Source organism: Crocodylus siamensis, chromosome 2 (genome assembly GCF_052110815.1).
Source record: "Crocodylus siamensis isolate JL-2025a chromosome 2, ASM5211081v1, whole genome shotgun sequence".
Taxonomy (NCBI): Eukaryota; Metazoa; Chordata; order Crocodylia; family Crocodylidae; genus Crocodylus; species Crocodylus siamensis.
Window position 1 is genome coordinate 36,352,703 of NC_143396.1, and position 17,774 is coordinate 36,370,476.

The 17,774-nt window shown below is 45.5% G+C and overlaps 1 protein-coding gene across 2 annotated transcripts in view; it reads right to left on the minus strand.

Moving 5' to 3' along the window:
- ADGRA3 (adhesion G protein-coupled receptor A3) overlaps positions 1 to 17,774 on the minus strand; it is a 121,834-nt gene that overhangs the window by 15,885 nt on the left and 88,175 nt on the right. Inside the window, exons 10-14 of one of the 2 annotated variants that reach the window (XM_090035706.1) lie at positions 16,788 to 16,937; positions 11,740 to 11,901; positions 11,232 to 11,435; positions 9,957 to 10,170; positions 7,511 to 7,719 (exon numbers count right to left, since the gene is read on the minus strand). In XM_090035706.1, the coding sequence (XP_089891832.1) occupies positions 7,511 to 7,719; positions 9,957 to 10,170; positions 11,232 to 11,435; positions 11,740 to 11,901; positions 16,788 to 16,937 (939 nt within the window). The remainder of the gene's footprint in view (positions 1 to 7,510; positions 7,720 to 9,956; positions 10,171 to 11,231; positions 11,436 to 11,739; positions 11,902 to 16,787; positions 16,938 to 17,774) is intronic. The other variant, XM_090035707.1, reaches the window with a different exon arrangement.

The following is a 17,774-nucleotide window of genomic DNA, read 5'->3' on the forward strand; positions in this document are numbered from 1 at the left end:
TCCCATCTCTCCCATTCAGTGATTAAGGCAGAGAGATCTTATGGATTAGGGACAAACACTCCAAAAGCCAAAGCCTGAATTGATTCTTTGCAGATTAGTCTAACCTGCCTAGGTTGAACCGATTTGTAACAGTACAGACATTCCTTGTGGACTGAGCAAATGCAGGCACATGCCTGCAGTTGCTCAGGCCAGGCGGGGTTAGAGAGTGCCCTCGGCTGCAGGGAAGCTGTGCTAGAGCTGCGTGGCCAGCCCAGGCTGAACTGGCCAGAGAGGGGTCTAATTCCCCCTTCCCTGTCCAACCAGCGGGGACCCAAGCCAGGACTGTTGGATGCTCCCCCCTTGCTGCTGTAGTGGTGGGCCGGCATGGCTCCTGAGGCAGAGAGGGCAGGGAGAAGTTATTCCCCACTCTGGTCCCCCAGGGGCAAAGCAGGGCTAAAGCCAGGTCTACCCACCCAGACTGCTGCTGCTCGGTCCCTGCTTGGGGCAAGTGGTAGCATAATCCTCCTGCTGTCCCCTAAGGAGACCTGTCGGCCAGCATCTCTCTGCGCCCCCACTGCAGTGGTGAGGGGGCAGGACTCTTGATGGGGCAGCAGCCCCCATCATTGTGTCAGGAAGTGTAAGCCCCTTCCTGGCAGAGGGGCCCCACTGCAGGGTGGGCAGAGCTGTGGCAGACTGCACAGAGCAACACTGGGACTCAGGAACAGGGCTCATGCCACCGCTGTGGTCCACAGCAGCTTTCCTTGCTAGGAAGGGGGTGCTGCCCCCATCATGGTTGCTCCCCCCTTGCTGCTCCAGTGGTTGGGTAGGGGCAGGAGCGGGGCCAGACAGTGGTGGGCAGGACCCCTTAGGCAAGGGGCAGGGAGAAGGGTCATTGCCCGCTCTGACCCTGGGGCAATGCAGAAGGGTCTGCCCACCTGGGCAGCCGCTTGCTCTGTATCTGGGCCAAGTGGCAGAATAGGCCCCCTGTGCCAGACAGACTCCTGAATTTGCTAGTATATGAATGGAAATCCCAAGTACCAAAGGCATACGCCAAGAAAAAGTTGCTGAACATGTAAGAATTATAGCTGCTTACAGACATGGGGAAAAAAACCCCACCCCAAACCCTTTAGTGCTTTACTTTAAGCTTGGCATGTCTCTATGCGAGTGCAACGCATGCCTATAAGAAGCATCATTTTAGTTTGACCCAGCTTGCCTAATGTCTGTATAGATTGTGCGCTTCAGATAAAAGCACCAGAAAGCCCCGCTGAAGCACCCGATCTATACACTGGGGAGCCAGGTCAAACTAATGCGCTTCCTCTTTCACTAAAGCTCTGGGGTTCCCCCCCAAAACACATCTGTCATAGCCTATTAGATCACAGGAACCAAGTCACAATATTTCATTCTGACTCTTTAATTAAACCTCATTGACTGCGAGATATAATTAAAGGATTAGGGCACTTGTAACTGGCCAGTGCTGCTAGGATACCTTCCTATTCTTCCTGTTTCAACTTGGTAAACTGACAGTCTTCAGTAAACTGCAAAAGGCCTCCTCTACTGTTAGTGATACTAAAGTTAAGAGGATTTGTGCTGGGTAAATTGAAACAGGTTATTTTCAACAAGACCAGCTGTAATAGTAGCTATAGCAGAAAACCATGATCATAAGCTTTCTAAGACAAACTGACAATATCCAAGCCTTTAACATTCTGTTTAATGACAATCTTACTTGGCTGACAAACAGACACTCGAAGTCACTGAGCAGCTTTGATGAAGAATTTCTAGTTCCATGTATAAACCTGTTTAGTTTTACATAACAGGATGGAGTCCCTAGAACCTATGGTATCCCACAGTCGTCTGCTGTCCTCCCTGCCTCCAATGGGGAAGGAAAGAAAAAGAGCAGGCAGCTCCCCAATAGTGCCGATCCAACCCAGCTGCTTGTTAGAAAACTTCAGAGTCAGTAGATGAGAGAATTTAGTGCATAATACATAAATTTTAGGTGCATGGCCTATAAGTTTAATCCAAAACTCGAAGTGGGGAAACTGAGACATTATGGGAGTTAGGTGTCTTAGAATGGCAATCCAAAGAACCCACTTGCCAGCATAAGAAGTTGACCCATACTACCCAACAAGAAACCCACAGAGTATGACTGAAATGTGGACCTCCTTTGAAAATAGGGTCATCCAAGCCAAGCCAGAAGTGTACTTGTGAGGGCAAATGGCTATAGCTATTTTGTTAAGAAGTAAAACCAGCGGATTTCTTTTCAAAGGGCAGTTGCTAGAAGAGGTAATGGGACCACGGGTAGAGATACCTCTACCCTTATTATACAATAGCTTAGTGGTAAGACCACTTCCCCAGTGGGAAACCCAGGTTCAAGGCTTTCCTCAGCTTGAGAGGATTCAAATCTACATCTCACCTCCAGGAGAGTGCCTTAAACATGAAACTGTAAGAAGAATGCATTGCATTTGAAAGTCTGCCTAAGTCTATACAAAGCATGCAGTTGGTCCAATAAAATGCTCGTAGTATGGGAAACAAGCAGGAGGAACTCACCCTCCTGCTAGCTGACACCAACCCGGACATAGTGGGGATCACTGAAACATGGTGGGACTCAACGCATGACTGGGCAGTGAATGTCAAGGGCTATAGGCTGTACAGAACGGACAGGATAGGAAGGAAAGGTGGGGGCGTGGCACTCTATATTAAGGAGGAATACCCATCCTCGTCAATTAACAAAGAATCAGAGGAAGGGCGCTCTGAAGTGCTTTGGGTTAGAATACAAGGCAGTCGAGGGGAAAGAGACTTAATGGTGGGAGTCCACTACAGACCTCCCAACCAAGGGGAAGAGCTCGACCAGGAATTCTTAGGTCAGCTCACGGAGGTAGTGAAGTCTAAGCATGTGGTCATCATGGGGGATCTGAACTTCCCGGGCATCTGCTGGGAAGAGCAGCCAGCCAGATCTGACTGCTCACATAGGTTCCTAGCCAGAATGCAGGACCTCGATCTAACCTAGGAGGAGCACAGCCCCACCAGGGGAGATGCCTTGTTGGACCAGGTGCTGGCCACGGGAGACGACCTGGTGAGGGAGCTGCAGGTGCTTGACCACCTAGGCAACAGTGTTTGTCGCCTGCTGGAATTCACAATGCAGCGCAAGGTGGCAAAGGCCTGCAGCAGGCAGCAGCCCTAGATTTCAGGAGGGTGGACTTCAATAAGCTAAGGAGAATAGGCCGGGAAGCACTGAGGTCCCGGAGCCAGATGTCCAAGGAGAGTGGTCGCTCCTTAAGGAGTCAATCCTCCAAGCCCAAAGGAAGGTAATCCCAACACAGATCAAAGGGAGCAGGAGGGCACACAAGCCTCCATGGCTCACCAAAAGCATCCGGGAATGTCTCCTTGCTAAAAGGGAGGTGAACACCCAATGGAAAGAAGGGGCCATCACCAGGGATGACTATACTGCAGTCACTGGGGGATATAGGAGGGCAGTCAGGAAGGCCAAGGCAGAGGTGGAATTAGGACTAGCTTCCCAGATTAAGGACAATAAGAAGTCCTTCTTTAAATACATAGGGCATAAAAAGAATGTTCCGAGTAATGTGGGGCCCCTGCAAGACACGTTAAGAAATTTGGTCGTCACACCAGACGACAAAGCCAACATATTTAAAGATTTCTTTGCCTCCATTTTCCTAAGCAGGGACCAGAACAGTCACCCCCAGCCCCGCTGGGCCCCCCTCAGGCCCCAAGGGAGGCACACCTAGGACAAGGGTTAGTGAGGAACTAGTTAGGGAACTTCTGGAGGGACTGGATGTATTCAAGTCAGCTGGTACAGATGATCTCCACCCTAGAGTACTGAGGGAACTGGCTGAGGTCATTGCAGGACCCCTGGCACAGCTTTACGAGTACTCGTGGTGCTCTGGTGTGGTGCCAGAGGACTGGAAGAGGGCCAATGTAGTTCCAAATCTTCAAAAAGGGGAAGGAGGACAACCTGGGAAACTATAGGCCAGTTAGTCTTACCTCGATCCTGGGCAAGCTTTCTGAGAAAATTATTCTAGCGCATATCCAAGAGGGGCCAGCAGGCGAGATTATGCTTAGGGGCAATAAACACGGGTTCATTAGTGGCAGGTCCTGTCAGACCAACCTGGTGGCCTTCTGTGATCAGATCACCAAATCATTAGATGCAGGGATATCAGCAGACATAGTCTTCCTGGACTTCTGGAAGGCCTTTGACACTGTCTCTCACCCTGTTCTCATTAAGAAACTGGGGGACTGCAGTGTCGGCACCCACACAGTCAATTGGGATGCCAACTGGCTGAAGGGCTGCACCCAGAAAGTGGTGGTGGACGGGTCATTTTCGGCCCGGAGGGATGTGGGCAGTGGGGTTCCACAGGGCTCGGTCCTCGGGCCCGCACTGTTCAACATCTTCATCAGTGACTCGGATGAGGGGGTAAAAAGTACCCTGTTCAAATTTGCTGATGACACTAAGATGTCGGGGGAAGTGGGCATGCTAGAAGGGAGGAATAGGCTGCAATCAGACCTAGATAGGTTACAAGGGTGGGCGGATGAGAATAGGATGGGATTCAACACCGACAAGTGCAAAGCGATGCACCTGGGGAGGAACAACCAGCACCATACCTACAGGTTGGGGAACTCCCCTCTTGTCAGTATAGAGGGGGAAAACGATCTTGGAGTCATCATTGACTCCAAGATGAACATGGGTCCGCAGTGTGGGGAGGCAGTCAGGAAGGCCAACCATACCTTGTCATGCATCCAGATGCATCACAAGCAGGCCCAAGGAGGTGATACTCCCCTTCTATGAGGCACTGGTTAGGCCGCAGCTGGAGTACTGCGTCCAGTTCTGGGTGCCGCACTTCAAGAGAGATGTGGACAGCATCAAGAGGGTCCAGAGGAGGGCCACTCGCATGATCAGGGGGCAGCAGGGCAGGCCCTACGAGGAGAGGCTATGGGACCTGAAGCTGTTTAGCCTCCACAAGAGAAGGCTGAGGGGGGATCTAGTGGCTGTTACAAACTAGTCGGGGGGACCAGCAGGCACTGGGGGAGTCCCTGTTCCACCAAGCACTGCCAGGAATGACTAGAAATAATGGTCACAAGCTGGCAGACAGATTTAGGCTAGATATCAGGAGGCTCTACTTCACGGTCAGAGCGGCTAGGGTCTGGAACCAACTTCCAAGAGAAGTGGTGCAGGCTCCTACCCTGGGGGTCTTTAAGAGGAGGCTAGATGTACATCTTGCTGGGGTCGTTTGACCCCAGTACTCTTTCCTGCCATGGCAGGGGGTCGGACTAGATGATCTACTCAGGTCCCTTCTGACCCCAGAAACTATGAAACTATAAATATCTCACCCAAAACAGACTACATACCATGTTAGACATCAGGCTATAAGCTATGGTAAGTGGAGGCTCCTGAAGTTATGCTACTCTGCAGAAAGAAATGCAAAACCCAATCCAAGGTATCAGAAACAAGAAAGTAAGAAGAGACTCTAGTTAAGTAGATTCAGGCATCTAAAGTTTGCTAAATCTAAAGTCCCAAATTAGATGCACAAATCCTTTTTCTTTTTTCAATCTAACTTCACTTCATCTTTTTCAAAATAGCTTTTTCATGCTCATTTTAAAGCATGCAACTGATGTCAATAAAGTTCATGTAACCCATAAATGTAGAAATATATTATATTCATATACAGAAGTATTGATTGTCCAGGCCCTTCATTTTACCTACCCCAGGAGACAGTTATAGTCAACTTGAAGAAAAATACTTCTTTGAATATAAATGGCATGAGCCTAGGTAACATATAATTCATTTTAACAAACTGTGTGTCAGTCCTTCTATGGAAGGATTTAAAAAAAAAAAAATCAAAGCACACAGAATTAAATTCTAGGATTACAATAATTAAGGCTGGTTAAATAACGTCCTCAAGAATTCGAAAAGAGTAATTTTTTCACTTAATTCTCTCTCATTTAAAAAACTAAATATGCAATGGAACCAGGCCAAATGTTAACATTTTTTGTTTAAATTGCTTTGCTTTCTTGATATCTTCTATTAATATAATGAAGTTTTGCTTATGATAATTTAACTATTTATTCAGCAAAATGGTAACAAACGTGTTTCTTTTTCATGCATTACTTCCCACAAATGAGCCTTTTCTTTCCAAACCCAAGCCTTGTCTGGATAAAATGCTTGACTTGTTTAACATTGTATAGCAGCTTAAATATAATAAATCAATATTGCTAATAATCCCAATATACATTTATTTGATTTAGTAAGCTTAATTTCCAAATGATTGCTTAGTAATTATTAACTTTTCTCCTGATTTCTGTTTATGGCACTCCCATGTTTATATCTCAAATTTTATTTTGGATTGCTGTAGCACTGCTTTGATGACTCCTGTGGCAGGAACAACAGGCAGTGGAAGGGAGGTGCTAATGGGGCTTAGTCCAACCCCCAAAATGTGGGGTAGGGCCGCAAGGCAGCCTAGCTGTGGGCTTCTGGTGCCTGCAGCAGGGGAGGAGAGGGAGTGGGGTTGGGGTGGGGGCAGGTGCTGCACTGCTGGTGGGGAAGGAAATTAAGTATATATATCCATGGAAACTACTTGAATGAATACTGTATTTTGACTTGTCTAATACAGTATGCTGAATACCATCGTGTTTCTTCCTGCCCTGAGAGTCATCCATTTGTGTACTAAAAATATAGTCATGCATATGAAATAAAAATATAGATATTTTATATCAAGCCTTCCATGAGTTATTCTGGTCCACAGTATGGAAACTGACAAAAAGCTTATAATTTTCATAGACAATACAACTACTGACAAGTTCAACTCCCAATACATTTTTTTTTTTTTTACCACAGTCATCTACTCCTTGCTTCAGATTATCATTGCTCGAATTGGGATTTAACATTAATTTAAGAATGTTGGTAATTCCCTCTTCATTAGAACTGAATTGATTTAAATATTATACTATCACACTTAAAATTTCTATAAGGAAATTCTTCTAGATTTCTTCTAGATCTCCCTGTGTTCCGTGTCTTTATTCAGCAGGAGAACAACCTTTGCCAGTCCCCCATCCTTAACCTCACTAAAACAATTTCGGCATCTAAACTAACTTTAGTAACTACTTAAAGAGTTTTTCTAAAGACTACATTTTGTGTGTACTTGTACTTATGCTCACATGATGTCACTGTAGCTGAAACGGAAATAAGCACGATGGGACAGACCAGGGGTTGGCAACGCTTTTGGGCAAACACCTGCAACCTTGACTTGTAAGAAACTGATGTGCTATGGGTGGACAGTGGGGGAGTTATCAGAGGCCCAATCCTTGTTGCGGCAGGACAGCCCCAGCCCTTTCCCTGCTGTCCGCACCAAGGCACACGTGCCAAGCAAAATGCCTTTATGAGCCACACTCTGGCATGTATGCTGGGGATTGCCTACCCCTGGGAGAGACCATTCTTAAGTCTTGTGCAATCAAAATGGTTGGATTTAGAAGTAAACAGGGTTCTTCTTATGAAACTTTTAAAATACTTTAATAAATATTATACCATCAAAACTGCATAGTTACTGAGGGAGTAGCACTGAATGGTAGTAATATTTTCATCTGAAGAGATAATGCGACAGCCATCAGACTTCCATCCTCCTTGTCCATTTAGCAGATCAAAGTCCCATTGTGCTGCAACAGCATCTGCTCCATGTGCAATCCGTCGCAGTGTCACATTAATAGGAATCTGGTGACTGGCTAGATTTAAGCCATCTGGTAAAAAAGACAAAACAAAACCATCCTAAACAGTTTATTTCACCACACCCGTGTATATTATGGTGGACAAATTCTGAGCCTAAGAGATATGCTGATTAAAGCCTTTAGAATATAATCTCAAGGGCCGTGTCCAGATGAGCAAGCACATGCCTGTTGTGGCATCTCAAAGCAGTTTCAGAGGCATGCTGGGAAATTCTTGAGTGCAGAAGCTGGCCCAGTTCTGCCTGAGGGTTGGCAGACCAGGCTGGTGCCATATGTAGGCACTGGTCTGAGGTGGCACTGTGCTGCCAGGGCTCTCTGCCAGGAATGGGCACGAGTGTCCTGATGGCTGTTGCTGCTGCAGGGGGGTGGGTGCGGCAGGACGCCGTGCAGGAGAAGAGGCGGGTGGACCACCTCTCCCAAGCAAATCCCCCCCCCACACACCTATAAACTCCCCCACAATCCACCCACTAACTCCACACCTCCAAACCACCCCCACAAATACCCCACCTACAAACCCCACAAGACCCATGCCGACCCCTACACCCACCCAGAAACTCAACCCCCCCAACACCTCTTGTTCCCCACCAAACTCCACATCCCCCCCCACAAATCTCACATCCTGCATGCCCAGCTGCCATACAGGATGGGACAAGACCTGCTGGCGGGAGCTGTGGCTGCAGGGGTAACTGCCACACTGCACCCCAGCCCCATGCCCCCACTAGTGCTGGGACATGCGGCCCCAGTCTGTGGGGGCTTCTGGTCCCAGGAACCACTAGGAGGCTGTGATGGGCTGCGAGGAGGGCAGCTTGTGCAGGGGACGGCTGGCCTGGAAGGGAAGGGGGTTGCCCAGCCCAGACCCCGAGTCCCAGTCGAGGGCTTCCCAGGAACAACATGAGGTTCCCTGTGGCCTGGGCACAGGTGCAGGGAGCAGAACAGCAAGGGCTGTCACTGCATAGAGCCACAAAGCAGCAGGTGGGACAGCTGCAGCTGGACTCATGTACAGCTGTTAGGGTGGAGTTGCTGCCGGGAGGGAGCAATTGCAGGCAGGCAGGGGCTGCCGGTCAAGAGTGAGTGGCAGAGGGGCTGGTAGTGAGAGGCAAAGGCATGCACAATGCACCAGCATATCAGTGCTGCTCAGTGCCCCGCATCCTGGTGAGTGAAGGGGACAGGGGTAGCTCTGATCTTTCTATGATAAGAAAAACGAAAAGTAAATGCCAAAGTATATACATATTTTGAATTTAATAATGATGATACTGAAATGATAGGCTTCCAAATTGCTTTAAACTTATAAATATATCGATAAAACACTGTTGAACTGAACTCTCTATATTGTAGTGGCGTTTCATTTTAAAATCACAGAAGAACAGAGATTTGGGGTATTTTAATGAGAGAATTTGGGTTTTTGTATCAGAACAGGACTTGGGCCAAGTGGCAGGACTTGGGCTGAGGAGCCTGACCAGGGCCAGCGCCAGGGATCCAGCTGGAGGGCGGACAAGGTGGCTAACCTCCTGGCCGTTTGGGGCCAGGAGGACACATTTCGACAGTTTGAAGCAGGCCACCAGAAGGAGCACATCTTCTGGGCAATAGCTGCCCAGATGGCAGAGTGATGACACCAGAAGGCATGACAACAGTGCCACCTAAAGGTCAACTGTGCAGCCATACCCACTGGCAGCTGGCCCAGAGGTACAGGTGGTTCTGATGCAGTGCCTGTATCACAGTCCAGGTGGCTGTGTTGTCCCAGTCCGGGTCTGCCAGGCATGCAGACATGGGGCCACAGGTCCAAGGGTGTGGATACTGTCACAGGTGGCAGCTGCAGTTGGTCAAAGATGCAGGGGCCACTCTATGTTAAGGCTGCTTCAGCAGTCCAGTTGGCACAAGGACCTAGTGTCCCCAGATACCAACTGGCTGGGCCTCAGAAGCTCCCGAGGGAAAGCAGCTCTGAGCTGCTGGCCAGGGCAGCATTATATACTGCAGGAGCCAGCACAGGTGCTGGCCCAATTTTCTAGCTTCCCCTGGCTGAAGATCAAAGGGGAGCTGGGCAGGGTCAGTTTGCCCCAAGTGACAATTTGCTCCACACCAAAGTGCATGTTCAGGCACATGTGCTGCGACACAAATCTTCAGCACAAATTCATGCAACTGCTATCTGAGCTGCTGCAAGCGCACGTACCTGCATATGTGGACGTGTCCAAGAAGGCTTCTAAAGTCTTTACATTTTTCAATGATCATAAAGATACAATAGTAGAAAAACAAACCTATCTTGGTGAGAATAACCGGGGTCACTACTGTCCGTCTTTTTCCATCATCAGCCAGATTTGTTGAATTTCCTGTTGCCGGGAAAAGTTTTCCATTGCGAAATGCAATAAGTTGAAGCTTGTAGACTAACTCATCTGCTGGCCTGATTTCTCTTTTCTGCTTTTGTGCAAAGAGGGAGGGCGGCAGTTGGATAGACGCCTCTACAATAGTGTTCTATAAATAAACAGGTTTAAAAAGTTTTAGTATCTGAACCAAAAGAAAATATGTTTCATTTAATGTAATAGGCTCTCCTATTCACTAGCATTGGGATTTATTTTTTGGTTCTTAACAGTGTATGATAGAAATAAATAGATCAGATAGTAAATTGTGACTACTTGAACAAGAGTACTTTATAATAATTCACCACACCACTCCAGGCTGGCTTGCTGGCTAGCCCCGAACTGAACCACCCTCATGCCCCAGCCAGCCCCTCTGCAGCATGTCGATCCAGGGAGAGCGGCATTTGACTCACAGGTACCCCGGCCAACCAGATCTACTCTAACCCAGCTCAGTGTGCTGTGGTCCCAGGTGCAGGTGTAAACAGTGTGCCCAGAAGCAATACACTACAGAGCAATAAGCTCCACAGTATATTCATGAGCACTAATATGCACGTTTATATGTGCCCTTTGGCAGCTAAATGTGACATGCAGGACTAAATACAGCCACATACAGAGTAGATGTAAAGATATATGTAGTTACTATTATTTAGTGTGACACTATCTACATTCTGTACATTTACTGTCCATACCCTATTATATTTAGGTAGGGTAGCATAATTTCCATAAATATAATAGTAAACGTTAAGTACATATCTCCAAATGAGGTTTCAGAATGTTAAGTGGTAACAGCAAATGTATTTTCTGAGCAGTCAACAACTTCCTATTGTATACAGACAAAAAGAAGTTTGTTGGTTTTGTTCAGTAATGGTTTTTAGAGTTTTCATTCCTTTACATTGTTTTATCTAGATGTATATCCACAATCAGTGTAATATATGGGGCATCTGTTTGGACCATGAGAAGGGGTAATAAAACTGAATTAATTTACTGTAACTTGAAAAGTGCATGTAATATGCAGATAGTAGTATATCAATGTAAAAAGTAAAAGTATCAACCATTTTCAAATTTATGTTATAATAATAAAAACATATTTTATCATTGGAAATTATTAACTTAAGGTCTCTTTTCAAACAATTCATCTGGTAGTAAAAGTCAATACAGAAACAATGAGTATTAGACCTTTAGTGCCAAGCTTGACAGCGTATTGGAAACATTGCACTTAAAGCTTAGCTGCTTATCTAGGTTTCCATCTGGATCTCTCCTCCCAAAATCAGGTAGTCCTGTACGGTCTGATGTAGCCACTTTTTGAAATACGGTGCAGGTCATTCCAGTGAATCCAGCAGCTTTTATTACATAAGCCTCCAGAGCAATATTTGGGGAGTACTGTGACAACAAATCATATGCTTATTACATAACCTCATCCAATGTAACAAAAAGAATAATGACTAATCTTAGAAGTGTCTACACATTACTTTTATGCAAAGGCCAAAAAAAAATCTCCCTGTGCAATTGGCAGGCAACAGAGTCAGAATAATTAAATTAGTTTTTTCCCTGTAGGGATTCTATATATTTGAAACATAAAAGCACAAATCATAGAGAGCCAAAATCTATTAAGTAAGAAAAAAGAAACTATGTTTTCACAGTACAACAAAAACTTTGTTTTTAATACACATGATTTTATACTTACAGTTGAGTAGACTTGAGCCCCATTTGCCAGTCGATACATAGCAATTCTCTGCAAACACTGTACAACTCTAGTGCAAGCTTTGGCTTCCTTTTGTGCCATCCATAACACACGTTCATCAGTTAGCATAATGTTACTTGCAATGTCCACCATCACATCACCAAGCTAGTTAGGAATAGAAAGATCAAAGCTCATCAACTTGGGCTATTCATTAATTGATATATCAGCAAAAAATGCATCATTTACAAGCAAAGATCTTCAGAATCACAATATTACCACTAGCATATAGAAGTTATTCCCATATCAACTACTTGTCAATAGTTGAATGACTTAAGTTATATTTGCCTGACTTTAAACTAGCTTAACAGAAATATTTTTTCCTATTTTGTTGAAATCCTGTGGCTTTGGAAATGATGTCTTGAGGTGGGCTTCGGCTTTTTGGACCACAACCCATACTTCAGGACAACAGACATGCTCGACTGGGATGGGCTTCACCTCTCCCCCAAAGGTAAGTGTGTGTTCTCTTTCAGGTTGGCCAACCTCCTCCAGCAGGCTTTAAACTAGGCTCATTGGGGGAAGGGGAGGATGAAGACGGAGGGAGTCACAGAACACTGAACCAGGAGACACCCACAAGAACAGCCCAGCCAAGACAGGCGACAAGCACAAGAAATATCCAGGTAAGAGACAGGGGCCCAGATAGTCCTGGGATTAGGGGAGCGGTGCATACACCTTCAGGAGGCCTTAAATGCCTCTACACTAAAGCTCGTAGTATGGGGAACAAGCAGGAGGAACTTGCCCTCCTGCTAGCTGACACAAACCCAGACATAGTGGGGCTCAGTGAAACTTGGTGGGATCCAACACATGACTAGACGGTAAACATCAAGGGCTATAGGCTGTACAGGAGGGATACAACAGGGAGGAATGGTGGGGGTATGGCGCTCTACGTCAAAAAGCAATACACATCCTCAACAAGCAATACACATCCTCTCAACTCTCCTTGAGTCCAGAGAAGAGCCATGTGCATGATCAGAGGTCAGGAAAACAGTGCTCTGGGTCAAAATACAAGGGGGTTGGGGGGAAAGGGACTTAACAGTGGAGGTCTACTACAGGCTAATGAACCAGGGGGAAGAGCTGGACCAGGAATTCTCAGGTCAGCTCATGGAGGCAGTTAAGTCAAGGTCACGGGTGACCTGAACTATCCAGACATCTGCTGGGAAGAGCAGTCAGCCAGGTCTGACCGCTCACGTAGGTTCCTAGCCGAGTTACAGGACTTCTATCTAAACCAGGAAGTGCACAGTCCCACCAGAGGAAATGCCCTGTTGGACCTGGTCCTGGGCAACGACTTGGTGAGTGGAGTGCAGGTTCTTGATCACCTGGGCGACAGCGATCACCACCTACTGGAATTCACCATCCAGGGCAGGGTGTCAAAGGTCTGCAGCAAGGCAGCAGCCCTGGACTTCAGGAGGGTGGATTTCAATGAGTTAAGGAGACTAGTTGAACCTCATGAGGTCCCAGAGGACAGGGGAGTTGGGAGTCCAGGAAGAGTTGTTGTTTCTTAAGGAGACGATCCTCCAAGCCCAAAGGGTGACAATCCCAATGTGGATCAAAGGGGGCAAGAGTGCTCAAAAGCCCCCATGGCTCACCAAAAGCATCCAGGAACGTCTCAAAGCTAAACAGGAGGCATACACCCAATGGAAGGGAGGGGCCATCACCAAGGAGGATTATACCTCCATTGCTTGGGATGGTAGGGGGGCTGTTAGGAAGGCTAAGGCAGAGACGGAACTGGAACTAGCAACCTGGATCAAAGATAATAAGAAGTCCTTTTTTTAATACATAGGGGGTAAAAAGAAGGTACTGGGTAATGCAGGGCCTCTGCAGGACACACTAGGAAATCTGGTGGTTGCACCAGATGACAAAGCTTTAACAAATTCTTTGCCTCCATTTTTCTGAGCACGGACCACATCATCCCCCCGACTGGGATCCCCAACAGACCCTGGGGAGGCGCAGCCAGGCCCAGGGTCAGTGAGGACCTAGTCAGGGAACTTCTGGAGGACTAGATGTGTTCAAATCAGCAGGTCCTGATGATCTCCACCCCAATGCGCTAAGGGAATTAGCAGAGGTCATTGTGAGACCCCTGGCACAGCTTCACAAGCACTCATGGTGCTTTGGCAAGGCATCAGAAGACTGGAAAAGGGCCAATGTGGTCCCCATTTTCAAAAAAGGGGAGGAAGGAGGATCCAGGAAACTATAGGCCATTAGTCTTACCTCGGTCCTGGGGAAGCTCTTTGAGAAAATTATCCAGGAGCACATCTGCAAGGGACCAGGAGGGAAGATTACATGGGTTCATTAGAGACAGGTCCTGTCAGACCAACCTGGTGACCTTCTATGATCAGGCCCCAAGGCTTGGCCCTCAGGCCCACACTGTTCAACATCTTTTTCAGCTACTTGGATGAGGGGGTGAAAAGTACCTTCTTCAAATTTGGGGATGACACCAAGATGTGAGGAGAAGTGTGCATGCTAGAGGAGAGGGACAGGGTGCAACTAAATTTGAACAGGTTACAGGGGTGGGTGGACGAGAACAGGATGGATTTCAATACTGACAAGTGCAAGGTATTGCACCTGGGGAAGAAGAACCAGCACCATACCTACAGGCTGGGGAACTCCCTTCTTGTCAGCAGAGAGGCAGAAAAGGATCTTGGAGTCATTATTGACTCCAAGATGAACCAGTGTGAGGATGCGGTTAGGAAGGCGAACCGTACCTTGTCATGCATTCACAGATGCATCACAAGCAGGTCCAAGGAGGTGATCCTCCCCCTCTATACGATACCGGTCAGGCTGCAGTTGGAGTACTGCACCCAGTTCTGGGCGCCACTCTTCAGGGGGGATGTGGCCAGCATTGAGAGGATCCAGAGGAGGGCCACTCACATAATCAGGGGGCAGCAAGGCAGGTCCTACAAGGGGAGGCTACGGGAACTGAACCTGTTCAGGCTCCACAAGAGAAGGCTTAGAGGGGATCTGGTGGCCATCCACAAACTGGCCAAGGGGGACCAACAGGAGAGTCTCTGTTCCCCCAAGCGCTACTGGGAGTAATGAGGAATAACGACCATAAGTTGACTGACAATAGATTCAGGCTAGAGATCAGGAGGCAGTACTTCACAGTCAGGGCAGCTGAGATCTGGAACCAACTTCCAAGGGAAGTGGTGCTCGCTCTTATCTTGGGGGTCTATAAAAGGAGGCTAGATAATCACCTAGCCGGGGTTGTTTGACCCCAGCATTCTTTCCTCCCCATGGCAGGGGGTTGGACTTGATGATCTGCTCAGGTCCCTTCTGACCCTACCAACTGTGAAACTATGAAAGAAATTAAAAAATTTCTCAAAAGCAAAATAGCATTAAGTTTTTTAAATTAAATATAAAACCAAACTAAAACAATACACTTACTACTCTATATTTTAATGGAACATTTAAAATGACTGACATCAATTTTAAAACTAAATAATTAAAGTAATTTCAAAGATCCAAACATTTATATACCAGATGAATGGATGAAATGTGAATGTCATGGAATTTTCAACATAATGATTCATTCCCCTAATAATCTTATTTCTTAATCTTAGCAGGGTTTGAAGCTATCATTCTCCCCTCCATTTTCTAATGGAGAATAATCTTTTTCTAGTGGCCACCTGACAGGTACAATTCACACCATTTATATATAGCAGAATATTTAAAATTGCAAAAGCTCATAGATATTCAATCACCACATGAAAATATTTTTAATAGCCAATCAAAAATTTAAATTTTAACTGACTCGAAAATCTGGCTAATATAAGAATTTGTATACAGTAAAACTTGACAACAATAGTTTTACTTCATACAAGTGAAGATTTTTAAGTATTTTGAAAATCCATATTTTAAAACGGGTTAACACATCTTTTCAATATACCAACAAAGCAAACAAGGATGAAACAGGTTTCACTTAAAGTGGTAAAAACAAAAACAAACCACCTCCCAACAATACATTAATATAGAAATTTCAGGTACTATTAAAAAAACTACTTATGAATTTAACTGAGAGTTTTATAGTTTTTATTGCCCTCAAATATAGCAGCAATGCCATGCTGCATCAATCCAGATTCAGTAAGTTTAGGTAAAAATACAATTCCCTTATAATACAATAAATACTGCAGCAATCTGTGGCACATTAACCTTTAGGTTAGCTAAACTAAGTAATAACTAACTTTAATGAGCAACTTTTCGAATGATTTCAGACCTAAGAATGAACTTTAAAATAACTTAAATGTGTTACATATTTAAAAAATAACTAGCCTGTAAAAATTGTCTAAGGAATTTTGCAGAAAATAAATTTACCCTGTCTTTTTTGTATTCTAATTATATTGTGCTCAAATTCTATTTGTGTTCTTGTGCAACAAGTTTAAAACTGCTCCACTATGATCTCCTATTTTCAAAAATGCACAGTATACTGAAATTAATAAAACCTCTGTTCAGTAGTGAAACAGTTTCTAACCAGAGGGGAATGTTAATTAGCCTATTTTTTCCACATCAAAATGAGCATTTTCGGAGATTTTATATTCATGTTTTATCCTTTATCTTGCAACATACAGGAATACTGAGAAACCTTAAGAGATACAACTCAATACTGAATAAAGCCAGGCTATCATGAGGGGAAAAGATAAGTCTGTTTTATTCATTATTGAGAGGAGCTCTGAGGTTTTCATTATTCATCTTTTTACATAAAAATATGCCGATGAAAACCTGCATGACCCACTCCATATTAAATAACAGACTTGCTGTACCTATCTCCCTGTTCCAATGCTGACCAGAGGTCCACAGAATGCTATCAGTGCGACTGTGAAGTCTGAGACCATGGTCAGCAATTTCAAGGACCTACTAAACAAAAAAATGGAACAGAATCTGACACACCACTAACTGATCTGCTGAACCTAAAGTTCTGAAATTTTTACTATTCAAAACACTTTAAGACTAATATCTAATTTTCCAATCTTAAAATGATCATTCACATCAAGGTTACTTACCTCTTTATACTTTTCAGCAAATCTTCCAAATTTTTCTATCATTTCAGCTACAAAAATAACATCCATCTTATCAGAAAAATTTGCTGCTTCAACAGTGTAAGCCAACAACTGTCTTGCTGTTGCTACTGCATTAGTCAGGTTGAGCGGCATCTATGTAAAGAAACAAGATCATTTAAAACAGAACTATAAAATCCAATCATACAATCTCAGAAAAAAACAACTGCTTTGTGGTTCATAATTAAGACACAGTAAAAAAAAATGCCAATTTTTTGATAAAGTACAATTATTTAATTCCTTCCTCTTTAATGCTTATTTCCTTTATATAAATCTAGGCAAAACTGTGTTCCAAAATTCCTAGAGCATAAAGATTTGTATCGTAGGCTAAGTATAGACAGTCAAGAAGCCCACAGCTGAATCAATTCAACCTTCGCAGGTTAGACATTCACTTTTTTATTCCGCAAATGCAGCCACATGCCTGCAGCGGCCCAGCTCAGAAGCCGGGAGGTGCTAGACCACACCTCAGTGCTCAGCTGGAGCACAGCTTGGGCCAAGGCTAACCTGCCCACCCTGCAAGGGGAGGTTGCGGGGGAGGTGCAAAGCATATTGTAATGCTGGGGGGCTGTGAGTTAACTTGCATCTGGAGGGGATCTGGGAGAGAATTTCAAATCAACCAATTTGAAGTGCACAGGTCAGCACAGTGTACAAGTCAACCCCATTTTTCTGATCCAAATAGTTAGGAATTTCATAGAGCCACTGTATAAGTCAACCTAAGTCTTTGGATCAGGACTACAGGGTCGACTTATACTGGCCCTGTGGGCCAGGCACCTGGGGGTGGACACATGCCACAGTGCCACACACAGGGGATGGGGCCAGGCTCAGCGCTTGGCTGGTGTAGGCCCATCCTCTGCAAGCAGCATTGCCTGGGCTGTGCCAGCAAAGCACCAAGACTGGTCCCATCCACTGCAAGCAGCACTGCTGAGTGCTGAG